Genomic DNA, 13,725 nt, shown 5'->3' on the forward strand with positions numbered 1-13,725 from the left:
TATATTTATTTATCTACATTTTTAATATGGATACTTTATTTGTGTTACAATATTAATTTAAATTTTTTATTTTTTTATTTCAGGAAGATCGTTCTCCTATTTCATCGACAAATGATTCTGATGAGTCATCAGACCTCGAAGGTATTACAAATGTCAATAATAACTGCCTTAATACTGAATCTGTTCCGGAGGAAAATATCATAAACATTGATGCAAATGGTTGCAAAATCTCCAGTACCAGTAAAGATAATAACAAAGAAATGGTTTATCCAACATCATTTGAACCAAAGCGAATTTGCAAATCTTTACACAAAGGCAATTTTAGAAACAATAATGCACTTTATTCATTAGAAACTCGTATCCACCAACTGGCTGATAAATCTAATGTACCACAAAATGTTCTCTTGCAACTAATCGAAGCTGGCCATTTAGAAGTACATACCGAAGAAGGTAAGAAATATCCATTAGAAATTTCATTGAAATATTTCAGAATCTAGGAAATTACACAACAACAAAATAATAAAAAGTTTGTTTGTTATAAATTTTTGAAACAAGAATTGTATTTATGAAAAATTATTAACACTGGCAAGTATGGTTGGCATTGCCAACCATATGATACCCTATACCATTTAGTAAGTTTAAAATGTGGACTATTAGAAAATATAACCTTTTTATCTTTATTCTAGAATATTTTTACTTATTTTCGAAAAAAGAGATTTTTTACAAGAGGGCTCATAGGGGAGTAGGAGTAAACATGGGTCGATCCTTATAAATGTTGGTAGAGGAAGTAACGTTTACTTCAAAGCTATTTATGTAGAATTTAAAAGTAATATTAGTTTTTATACCCACCATCAAAAAATATGGGGGTATATTGATTTTGTTATTCCGTGTGTAACACGTCGAAATATTGCACAAAGACCACATAAAGTATATATATTCTGGGACCTCGAAAGATTCTAAGACGATCTAGCTATGTCCGTCTGTCTGTTTTTGGCACGATAGCGTCCACAAAATAAGAGGAAATTTTCCCAAAATATATTTTGTTGTTCAGAAATGTTTGGTAATGAAAATGGGCAAAATCGGTCAACGATTTCACATAGCCCCCATACAAATGCCCACCGGAATATTGTATAAAGAGCTTAAAATATTCACAAATTCGTTGTCAGTAGGTCAGTTTTTTGACGTCTGATATAAAATTCTGCATTATGGCGGACATAGGAAGATAATTGGCCCTAACCACCCCCCCCCATATAAGCTCCCCTTTGGAAAATAACTAAAAAGCTGATTACTGGTTTAAAAATGGAAATATAGCGATGAAATTCGATACACATTAGTTTCATGCGAGCCAATATCTCCCCACCAAATTTTATGTGGATCAGTCCATAATTGACCCAACCCCTTATATAAGGTCCATTTAAAAAAATTACTTCAATGCTCATTACTGGCTTAAAAATACGATTATAGCGCCAAAATTTAACAGAAATAAGTTTTATACTAAGCAAAACCTCTCTACTAAATTTTATTTGGATCGGTCCATAATTGACCCTACCCCCCATATAAGGTCCCCTTCAGAAAATGACGTAAACGTTGATTACTGGCTTAAACTAACGAGTATAGCGATGAAATTTGACATTAGAAAGTGTCTTACTAGGCAAAGCCTTTTTATGAAATTTTATGTGGATCGGTCTATAATTGACCCTACCCCTCATATAAGGTCCCCTTCATAAAATTACTTTAACACTCATTACTGGTTTCAAAATACGAGTACAGCGATGAAATTTCCCAGAAGTAAGTTTTATGCGAGGCAATATCTCTCTACCTAATTTTATGTGGATCGATCCATAGTTGGCCCTACCCCCATAAAAATTACCCCCCCTAAAATTTCTTTCATGCACATTACTGGCTTACAAATAGGATTATAGCAAAGAAATTACACAGAAGTAAGATTGATACGAGTCAAAATTTACAAAATTTTATGTAGATCGGTCCAAAATTGACCCTACCCCACATATAAGGTCCCCTTCAGAAAACGACTTTAACGTTAATTATGTGCGTAAAAATACAAATATAGCGAAAAATTTTGGCATAAGTATCTAAGGAACCAAATATAAGGTCCTCATCAGAAAAATACTTTAAGGCCCATTACTGGCTTAAAAATACGAGTATAGTAATGAAATTTGACTCAATTAAGTTCCTTGCTAGTCAAAAACTCTTAACTTAATTTTATGTGGATCGAGCCTTGATTGACCCTACCTCCATATAATTTCCCCATCAGAAAATGGGGAAATTATATGGAAATTCGATATAAACATGACTTGTAGGAACAAAGATCGTTCTACAAAATTTTACGAAGATCGGTCTATAATTGACCCTACCCCCATATAAGGCCCCACAGTGGGGCAGAATGGAAATTTTTGGAAATAAATCTGGCGTTTCTAAACGGCTGATCCGATCGGGATAAAATTTGGCGTGAGCGTAGCCAAGGAGTATTCGAGTTTAAGTTTTGAAGATGAACCCCGCAGATGCCCCAGGGACGGAGCTGTGGCGGCTCAAAGTAGGGTACCTACGACATATAAAATTTTTATACTTGTGCCATTTTTTTCTTTTTCACCCAAATACAACGACATGTAAAATTTTTAAACTTGTGCCATTTTTTTGTTTTTCACCCAAATACAAAGATTTTTATATTTTCTGAAAGCGCTTGGACGTACTACTTATCTCTTATAATATCCGAGTTATAGGCATTTAAAAATTTAGTGATACAAAATTTACCATACATTGGTCCGCCTTTTTTTAATACCGGGCGTAATTTTGGACCAAATGGACTCAATTTTTTCTTGTTACTTAGACAACAATAATATACAAAAAATTTCAGATCAATATAATTCACAGATCCAAAAATATACGTTTTTTAATTTAAAAATTCAAAAAATTTTAGATTTTTGCCGTTTTTTTGCCCAAAATGTGTCTTAACTCTTTTATTAATAAAATAAAATTTTCTTTAAGAACATATAAGAATTTTATAGTTTTCTAAAAGGTATATTTACGCAGAACGCTTTGGCGTAAAAAACTTGTCCTATTTTTTGAAAATGTTGCCACTGCGTCCTTCCGAATATGACCTATTTTTTTATCAAAACTTCAACTTTGGGCGACATGTTCTAAAATCCCAAAGCTGGGATCAGAAAACTGAAAGCAGTTTTGGAAACCTCAATATGTTTTCTATTTACTCCAAAAGTATTTTCCCAGCCCTGAAAGAAATGTGGACCCTATGGGCAAAAATGTAAAAAAATCCATTTTTGGGATTTTCATTCCTATTTTTTTGCATTTTCTTATTTGAAATGACAAATTTAACAAGAGTTGAAGATTTCATTGAGTTTTGTTCATAAATAAAGATTTTGTCATATATTACATATTTGTTAAATTTCTAAAACTATGATTTATATCAAAATTTTAATAGGGTCGCAGATAGCTACAACAATTTAGTCCATATTTATCCCTTAATATCTTTTTTTAGTTAGATATGGAAATTCTCGACCCTTTACAAAAAATTTCAAGCCAATATCTCAATTACATTCAAAAATATGTTCATTTAAACCTGTATCCTTTAATTTCACATTTTTCATATTTTAGTATTAAATATGACAGAACATGTTTAAATCTTATATTTACCTATTTTCTATTTGTTTGTTTATCCTTATAATTGAAAGGTCCTATTATGCTTAAATTTTCAGAAATTTATAACTATTTTTTACCTAAATTTTTTTGACAGATCATTTCGTTCTGTTTCGTTTATGATCATGTAGGCAAAAATATACAGGTAATGATAATTTCGATTTATCACTAATAAGAAATATCAATGACTGAATTACAGGTTATAGTAATATAGTCCTAAATGTTAATAGGTAGACAGTTCGTAATTTTTTACTTTGGAATACCTGTATAGGAAATGACAAGAATTGGTATATAAGCATCATTAACAGCATCAATAATTGTGTCAGACTTTTCAGAAGACCATCTAAGGAAAATTCATAACTGTGATGTTGTCTTAATGTGTAAGTGGGGATGTGACGGTTTATCAGCACTTCCAGAATACAAACAAGCTTGTGGAAGTCGGACATTAGCAGACTACAAAAGTGTATTTATGTCATCATTAGTGCCATCACGAATTCGTTCATATTCCCTTAATCCATCATCGTCAAGCATCGGAAATTCATTTGAAGATATATGTATCAATACAACTCCGGGTTCAAAAAATTTTTGTAGACCCATTGGATTTGAATATATAAAGGAGTCAAAGAAAACAACAAAAGATTTAGTGGAATATTTAAAAGATGAAATAAATGCACTGGAGCCCATTTGCATAAAAATAAAGGAATTCTCTATTAACGTATCATATCAGCTAAGCTTAACAATGATTGATGGAAAGGTCAGCAATGCCATAACAGAAACTTCTTCCTTCTGGAGATGCTCAATATGTAATGAGAAAAAGTCGCAATTCTCAAATATAAACAAAAGCAGAAGTATTAATGAAGAAGTCCTGTCTTTCGGAATTTCACCACTTCATGCCAGAATACGATTTTTGGATTACTTTTTACACATAGCATACGACCTCAAATATAGAAGTGTGCCAGAGAATCTTACTAAATCAACAAAAAATAATGAAGAATTGAAAGAACTGAGAGCTGCGGAAAGAAGCAGAATCCAAGAAGAATTTAAAGTTCAGATGGGATTAAACATCGACAAACCACTTCCAAGTTGCGGTAGTACAAATGACGGTAATACGGCGAGAAAGTTTTTTCGTGATTTTGAAATTACTTCAAAAATAACTGGAATCGACAAGGAGCTGCTTCGAAGAGTTAACACTATTTTAATGGCACTGAATAGTAAACATAAAATTAATGGAAATCGATTTGGGGAATATACATCTGAAATTTCTAAATTACTTGTATCTCTGTATCCATGGAGGGAACTAACACCAACAGTACACAAGGTATTGTGTCATGGTCAAATAATAATTAAATCGAATATTCTTCCACTTGGAGAGTTCACAGAAGAAGCCCAGGAAGCGAGGAATCGAGATTTTAAGCATGTTCAACTTTTCAGCTTAAGAAAATGCCCCAGGCAATCACAGAATACAGATATTTTTAATAGTTTACTTCTATCTTCTGATCCTGTTCTTTCAACTATGCGAAAAAGATGGATTTGTTATGAAACTCTATCATCTCAAAACGAGGAAGATTTAAAGGACTTATATTACCTTATGGATATGTATACCGATATGACAGATTATTTTATAGAAAATAAGTAGTGTTAGGAATTAACTATATAAGTAGGTTGTAAGAATTAATTGTATTATGTTCAAGATAAACAGTTCAAATAAAAAAAGCTATTATACTAACTGATTATATTGTATTAAATTGTGTTTTATATTTCGGTGGGCGGGAAAGGTGGTTTGTGTGGGGTGATTTAGGTGTTGTTGTGTGTGGCTCATAATAACATTTTATTTTTTTTATTGTATATACAATGTTATAGTCTTTAATAAAATAATTAACTAAATAATTTTTAAAAATTGTCCAAATATTTTATTCAACACCAAATGTATGTTCTTTCATACTTAATACTAAAATATGAAAAAGATGAAATTAAAGGACACAGGTTTAAATGAACATATTTTTGAATGTAATTGAGATATTGGCTTGAAATTTTTTGTAAAGGGTCGAGAATTTCCATATCTAACTAAAAAAAGATATTAAGGGATAAATATGGACTAAATTGTTGTAGCTATCTGCGACCCTATTAAAATTTTGATATAAATTATACTTTTAGAAATTTAACAAATATGTAATATATGACAAAATCTTTATTTATGAACAAAACTCAATGAAATCTTCAACGCTTGTTAAATTTGTCATTTCAAATAAGAAAATGAAAAAAAAAAATTGAAAAGGTCAAAGGGAATCCCGCAATTCCCAAAAATAGGAATGAAAATCCCAAAAATGGGATTTTTTACATTTTTTCCCATAGGGTCCACATTTCTTTCAGGGCTGGGAAAATACTTTTAGAGTAAATAGAAAACATATTGAGGTTTCCAAAACTGCTTTCAGTTTTCTGATCCCAGCTTTGGGATTTTAGAACATGTCGCCCAAAGTTGAAGTTTTGATAAAAAAATAGGTCATATTCGGAAGGACGCAGTGGCAACATTTTCAAAAAATAGGACAAGTTTTTTACGCCAAAGCGTTCTGCGTAAAGAAACCTTTTAGAAAACTATAAAATTGTTATATGTTCTTAAAGAAAATTTTATTTAAGAACATATATTTTTATTTTACACATTTTGGGCAAAAAAACGGCAAAAATCTAAAATTTTTGGAATTTTTAAATTAAAAAACGTATATTTTTGGATCTGTAAATGATATTGATCTGAAATTTTTTGTATATTATTGGAAATTTTGTTGTCTAACTAACAAGAAAAAATTGAGCCGCCACAGCTCCGTCCCTGGGGCATCTGCGGGGTTCATCTTCAAAACTTAAACTCGAATGCTCCTTGGCTACGCTCACGCCAAATTTTATCCCAATCGCATCAGCCGTTTAGAAATGCCAGATTTATTTCCAAAAAATTTCCATTCTGCCCCACTGTGCAGTGCTAATTTATATAGAAAGTAGGGTTATTTATACATAATTAGGTTACCTACGACAGGTAAAATTTTTAAACTCGTGCCATTTTTTTGTTTTTCACCCAAATAGCGCTCGACGAGATCTTGAAAAAACATGCTTGGACGTACTACTTATCTCTTATAATATCCGAGTTATAGGCATTTAAAAAAACAAAATTTCAAATAATATACAAAAAATTTCAGATCAATATCATTTACAGATCCAAAAATATACGTTTTTTAATTTAAAAATTCAAAAAATTTTAGATTTTTGCCGTTTTTTTGCCCAAAATGTGTCTTAACTCTTTTATTAATAACATAAAACTTTCTTTAAGAACATATAACAATTTTATAATTCTCTAAAAGGTATTTTTACGCAGAACGCTTTGGCGTAAAAAACTTGTCCTATTTTTTGAAAATGTTGCCACTGCGTCCTTCTGAATATGACCTATTTTTTTATCAAAACTTCAATTTTGGGCGACATGTTCTAAAATCCCAAAGCTGGGATCAGAAAACTGAAAGCAATTTTGGAAACCTCAATATGTTTTTTATTTACTCCAAAAGTATTTTCCCAGCCCTGAAAGAAATGTGGACCCTATGGGCAAAAATGTAAAAATCCCATTTTTGGGATTTTCATTCCTATTTTTGGGAATTGCGGGATGCCCTTTGACCTTTTCAATTTTTTTTTTTCATTTTCTTATTTGAAATGACAAATTTAACAAGCGTTGATGATTTCATTGAGTTTTGTTCATAAATAAAGATTTTGTCATATATTACATATTTGTTAAATTTCTAAAACTATGATTTATATCAAAATTTTAATAGGGTCGCAGATAGCTACAACATTTTAGTCCACATTTATCCCTTAATATCTTTTTTAGTTAGATATGAAAATTCTCGACCCTTTACAAAAAATTTCAAGCCAATATCTCAATTACATTCAAAAATATGTTCATTTAATCCTGTATCCTTTAATTTAATATTTTTCATATTTTAGTATTAAATATGACAGAACATGTTTAAATCTTATATTTACCTATTTTTTATTTTGTTTGCTTATCCTTATAATTTGAAGGTCCTATTATGCTTAAATTTTCAGAAATTTATAACTATTTTTTACCTAAATTTCTTCGACAGATCATTTCGTTCTGTTTCGTTTATGATCATGTAGGTAAAAATATAAAGGTAATGATAATTTCGATTCATTCACTAATAAGAAATATCAATGACTGAATTACAGGTTATTGTAATATAGTCCTAAATGTTAATAGGTAGACAGTTCGTAATTTTTTACTTTGGAATACATGTATCGGAAATGACAAGAATTGGTATATAAGTAAACTTCTCAGATTTTAAATCTACAATGAAGATTATATTAAAGTACGAAGAGTCGTGTTCCGTTTTATGGAGTGTATCTTCAAAAGGGCCAGAAAGAATTGAAGACATTTCAAATTATATAAAAACTACATATAGTGGAAAAGTAGACAAAACAGGCATATCAAAAATTGAAAACATTTTGATGTAAAAAGTAAGTCTGTGGATGGAAATCAAAAGAAATTTCGATTAAAATTTGTAGTTGGATGGAAACTTCTACGGAAATCTCAACAACACATCAGCAGGAGCGCCTTGCAAGTCATACGAAGACTTATGTTCAAGGTCAAAAAAAGAGGGTTACAAAAAAACTTTTTTCAATCTCAAATGAGGAAATTGCTGATACATTTAACGAAATGCTGAAAAAGGAAAACCAACCTATGGATGCCGTACTTATTGCAACTTTTCTCCCTAATGCATCACAAAACGACTTAAGCGAATTGTGGAAAGTATACCAACTCCAACATCACAATCAAATTTTACTGAAGAGGAAGCAATAGCGCTTATGTTGGAACTGGGTCTCAGTCGAAATAAGTTCCAAATATTAAGGAAAGCTCTGCATGAAAAAGGACACAATATATTACCATCATACGATCCAGGAAAAAAACAAACTATCCTACCATCACCTATTGCTGTTAATGATGTGGAAGCTTGTATTGATATATCATCTTTGCTCGAAAACACAGCATCAAGAATTGTGTCAGACTTTTCAGAAGACCAACTAAGGAAAATTCATAACTGTGATGTTGTCTTAATGTGTAAGTGGGGATGTGACGGTTTATCAGCACTTCCAGAATACAAACAAGCTTGTGGAAGTCGGACATTAGCAGACTACAAAAGTGTATTTATGTCATCATTAGTGCCATTACGAATTCGTTCATATTCCCTTTATCCATCATCGTCAAGCATCGGAAATTCATTTGAAGATATATGGATCAATACAACTCCGGGTTCAAAATTGGATTTGAATATATAAAGGAGTCAAAGAAAACAACAAAAGATTTAGTGGAATATTTAAAAGATGAAATAAATGCACTGGAGCCCATTTGCATAAAAATAAAGGAATTCTCTATTAACGTATCATATCAGCTAAGCTTAACAATAATTGATGGAAAGGTCAGCAATGCCATAACAGAAACTTCTTCCTTCTGGAGAAGAATACGATTTTTGGATTACTTTTTACACATAGCATACGACACCAAATATAGAAGTGTGCCAGAGAATCTTACTAAATCAACAAAAATAATGAAGAATTGAAAGAACTGAGAGCTGCGGAAAAAAAGCAGAATCCAAGAAGAATTTAAAGTTCAGATGGGATTAAACATCGACAAACCACTTCCAAGTTGCGGTAGTACAAATGACGGTAATACGGCGAGAAAGTTTTTTCGTGATTTTGAAATTACTTCAAAAATAACTGGAATCGACAAGGAGTTGCTTTGAAGAGTTAACACTATTTTAATGGTGTTAAGAGTTAACACAAAATTAATGGAAATCGATTTGGGTAATATACATCTGAAATTTCTAAATTACTTGTATCTCTGTATCCATGGAGGGAACTAACACCAACAGTACACAAAGTATTGTGTCATGGTCAAATAATAATTGAATCGAATATTCTTCCTTGAGTGTTAACAGAAGAAGCCCAGGAAGCGAGGAATCGAGATTTTAAGCATGTTCAACTTTTCAGCTCAAGAAAAAGCTCCAGGCAATCACAGAATGAAGATATTTTTAAAAGTGTACTTCTATCTTCTGATCATGTTCTTTCAAATATGCGAAACTCTATCATGAAACTCTATCATCTCAAAACGAGGAAGATTTAAAGCACTTATATTACCTGCTGGATATGTATATATAGTGTTAGGAATTAACTATATAAGTAGGTTGTAAGAATTAATTGTATTATGTTTAAGATAAACAGTTCAAATAAAAAAAGCTTTTATACTAACTGATGATATTGTATTAAATTGTGTTTTATATTTCGGTGGGCGGGAAAGGTGGTTTGTGTGGGGTGATTTAGGTGTTGTTGTGCGTGGCTCATAAAAAAATTATATTTTTTTATTGTATATACAATGTAATAGTCTTTAATAAAATAATTAACTTTAATTTAATTTTTAAAAATTGTCCAAATATTTTATTCAACACCAAATGTATGTTCTTTCATACTTAATACTAAAATATGAAAAAGATGAAATTAAAGGACACAGGTTTAAATGAACATATTTTTGAATGTAATTGAGATATTGGCTTGAAATTTCTTGTAAAGGGTCGAGAATTTCCATATCTAACTAAAAAAAGATATTAAGGGATAAATATGGACAAATTTGTTGTAGCTATCTGCGACCCTATTAAAATTTTGATATAAATCATAGTTTTAGAAAATTAACAAATATGTAATATATGACAAAATCTTTATTTATGAACAAAACTCAATGAAATCTTCAACGCTTGTTAAACTTGTCATTTCAAATAAGAAAATGCAAAAAAAAAATTAAAAAGGTCAAAGGGAATCCCGCAATTCCCAAAAATAGGAATGAAAATCCCAAAAATGGGATTTTTACATTTTTTCCCATAGGGTCCACATTTCTTTCAGGGCTGGGAAAATACTTTTGGAATAAATAGAAAACATATTGAGGTTTCCAAAACTGCTTTCAGTTTTCTGATGCCAGCTTTGGGATTTTAGAACATGCCGCCCAAAGTTGAAGTTTTGATAAAAAATAGGTCATATTCGGAAGGACGCAGTGGCAACATTTTCCAAAAATGGTACAAGTTTTTTACGCCAAAGCGTTCTGCGTAAAGATACCTTTTAGAAAACTATAAAATTGTTATATGTTCTTAAAGAAAATTTTATTTTATTAATAAAAGAGTTAAGACACATTTTGGGCAAAAAAACGGCAAAAATCTAAAATTTTTTGAATTTTTAAATTAAAAAACGTATATTTTTGGATCTGTAAATGATATTGATCTGAAATTTTTTGTATATTATTTGAAATTTTGTTGTCTAACTAACAAGAAAAACTCGAGTCCATTTGGTCCAAAATTACGCCCGGTATTCAAAAAAAAAAATGGACCAAGGTATGGTAAGTTCAAAGTTCATTTATATGGCAGTGATTTGATGGTGGGTATAAAAGATTCGGCATTAGCCGAATATTACACTCTTACTTGTTAATAGTGAATTTGGACCTCTAAGGGCGAATCTTTAGCAACGGTTCCTAAATGAGAGTCGCGGATATCTAGTGGTCCGTAGTAAAATTCAATGGGGTCTCAGAAGACGAACAAACAAATTATGTACACTTGTTAGAAATTTTAAAAAATATCTCCAAATTTTTTATAAATACTAAATTACAAAATTTTTGTTCAAACAACCTGAAATATTCATCTTAGACCCAACAAAGTATATATTCTGTGTCCTTGTGAAATTTTGAGTCGATTTAGCGATGTTCGTCTATCTATCTGTGTAAAACACGCTCACGTCTAAACTACGCAAATTCACCAAAAATATTTGTTGTTTAGTATTGAAAATTAGCAAAATCGGTTCTCGATGTTAAAGTAAGAAGTTATGAGTAAAAATTTCAGACTACCTCGAATAAAAATTAAGTTTCTTTTCGTAATTCTTAAGCAGCTTCCTCAGAAACTACAAAAGATAATTCTATAGATTTTGTCGCACACTATTTTTTCTACCAGGGATCAAGTATGTTGAAAATCATAACAATTGATTCAAATTTTCCCATACAAAGGTACATATTTCCGGAAATAAGTTTATCCTTAATAACTCCCTAAAACATGCATAAATGTTAATACCCTCACTACTGAAATAAAACTTTTGTCGATTTACCTAAAAATTAGATAGTTAAAAGGGTTATAAAAAAGACGCTTGCTGTTGGAGGGTATTTAAGATTTAGCACAGCCGAAATTGCACTAAAACTTGTTGAATTTTATTGTTTCGGTTGTTTATCAGACCGATTCTAGGCCATTCAAATTTATTGTATCACTTTTATGAAGCAAAGTATTACGTGATTTTTATACCCTGCACCACTTTAGTGGGGAGGGTATATTGGGTTTGTGCTGATGTTTATAACATACAAAAATATTCATTCTATACCCACTTTAAAGTGCACCAATCGGCTTAGTCTAATTTTCAGAGACGATTAAGCTTTGTTCGTCCGTCCGTCCGTGTGGCTGGCTGGCTGTCCATGTAAACCCTGTGCCCAAGGTAATTGGATAAAACTTGGCATAAACGCTTTTGGCCCAAGCCTATTGAAAATAGTTAAAGTCGGTATATTAATTTTAACTAGCCCCCATATAACCGTACACCCCAAATAAGGCCTTTGAGATTATAATTAATTTAAATGATCTATTATGTCAATAAAAGTCGACAAAACTTCGTTTGTGTTCTGTGTGCTTCGCTACCCCAAGCAAAATTAAATACATAATAACAAAAAAAAAAATAATATTTATTTAGTTACTAAATTATAAAATTTTTCTTACGGGTTTATTATAATTGCTCTTAATGATAATATATTTCATTAAAATTCTTAAATAATACATTAATGATCTATTTATTTCTTACTTGCTAAAATTTAATATATACTTTTATTCTCAAAAAATAATTTATATTCTTATGCCAATCTCTATCTATCTATGAAAAATTTGATTTATCTAACAGTTTTCAAGATATACGAAATTTTTTATTTAATTCATATATGTGATGCCAAAACCCCCTTTGAAAGTCCCGTTATTTTCTAAATGTTTACATGAATTTAAACATTTATAAAATTTTAACATTCTAGCTTTAATAGTTTCTTAGATATATGATTTTTTATATTTAATTCATTTGGGGGCTTCAAGCTTCCCAGATAAAAGTCCGCATTTTATCCTCCAAAATGTTCAGATGAATATTGAAGTAATTCATGCAAAATTTGATGAATCTAGTTCTATGTTTTCCTGGATAAACAATATTTTGTATTTTATTCATATGGGATATGTCAAGTTCCCATTAAAAGGTCGCTCGTTATACTCTAAATGTTCAGATAAATGTCAAAATACTTCAAGTAAAATTTAAAGATTCTAGATCTAATAGATTCTCAGATATACGATTTTTTCTATTTTATTTATATGTAATACACAAAATGTTTACATGGATGTTAAAATTATTCTCTTACTGTAATCGATTCAACACAATTTATATCACCCTTCTTCTGTGAAGTTATCAAAGTTTTACCATTCTTATAGGCTGTTACCATGTCTGGACATATTTTTATATTGCAACCTTAAATCAGGTAATTTGTATCATCCGCTAATCGGACATATCTTTTAAAAGTTTCATCCATACCAATAAACTGTGACTTCTGATTTGTCATGTGTAAGGATGATCCACTGTCAACTGCCCAAGCGAAACTATCTTCCGCTGAACTAAAACAATTATTAGCTAAAATTGATGATACAGCGAAACCTGATGTTACATATACTTTATTTTTCATGATTTGAAAATCTTTGACCATGTGGCCTTTTTACCACAATTGTGACAATTATCAGGAACATATTTCATAACATTATTCCCCATATTGTTATAGTTAGCATTCTCCTTTTTGTTATTTTGAAATTTGTGTACCTTGGGAGCACTACCATCAACACCATCTTCTTCAAACTTGTCTCCAATTTCTAGGAGTATTGAGCGTAAAACATTGAGAGTTGGAAATTCGATGGC

The 13,725-nt window shown here is 30.8% G+C and overlaps 1 protein-coding gene across 1 annotated transcript in view; it reads left to right on the forward strand.

Annotated features, from left to right (window-relative positions):
- The window catches only part of LOC111688862 (serum response factor homolog), a 307,273-nt gene that overhangs the window by 230,111 nt on the left and 63,437 nt on the right, over positions 1-13,725 (forward strand). Inside the window, exon 3 of the mRNA XM_046954245.1 lies at positions 84-450. Within this exon, the coding sequence (XP_046810201.1) occupies positions 84-450 (367 nt within the window). The remainder of the gene's footprint in view (positions 1-83; positions 451-13,725) is intronic.

Source organism: Lucilia cuprina, chromosome 6, assembly GCF_022045245.1.
Source record: "Lucilia cuprina isolate Lc7/37 chromosome 6, ASM2204524v1, whole genome shotgun sequence".
In the NCBI taxonomy this organism is placed as follows: Eukaryota; Metazoa; Arthropoda; class Insecta; order Diptera; family Calliphoridae; genus Lucilia; species Lucilia cuprina.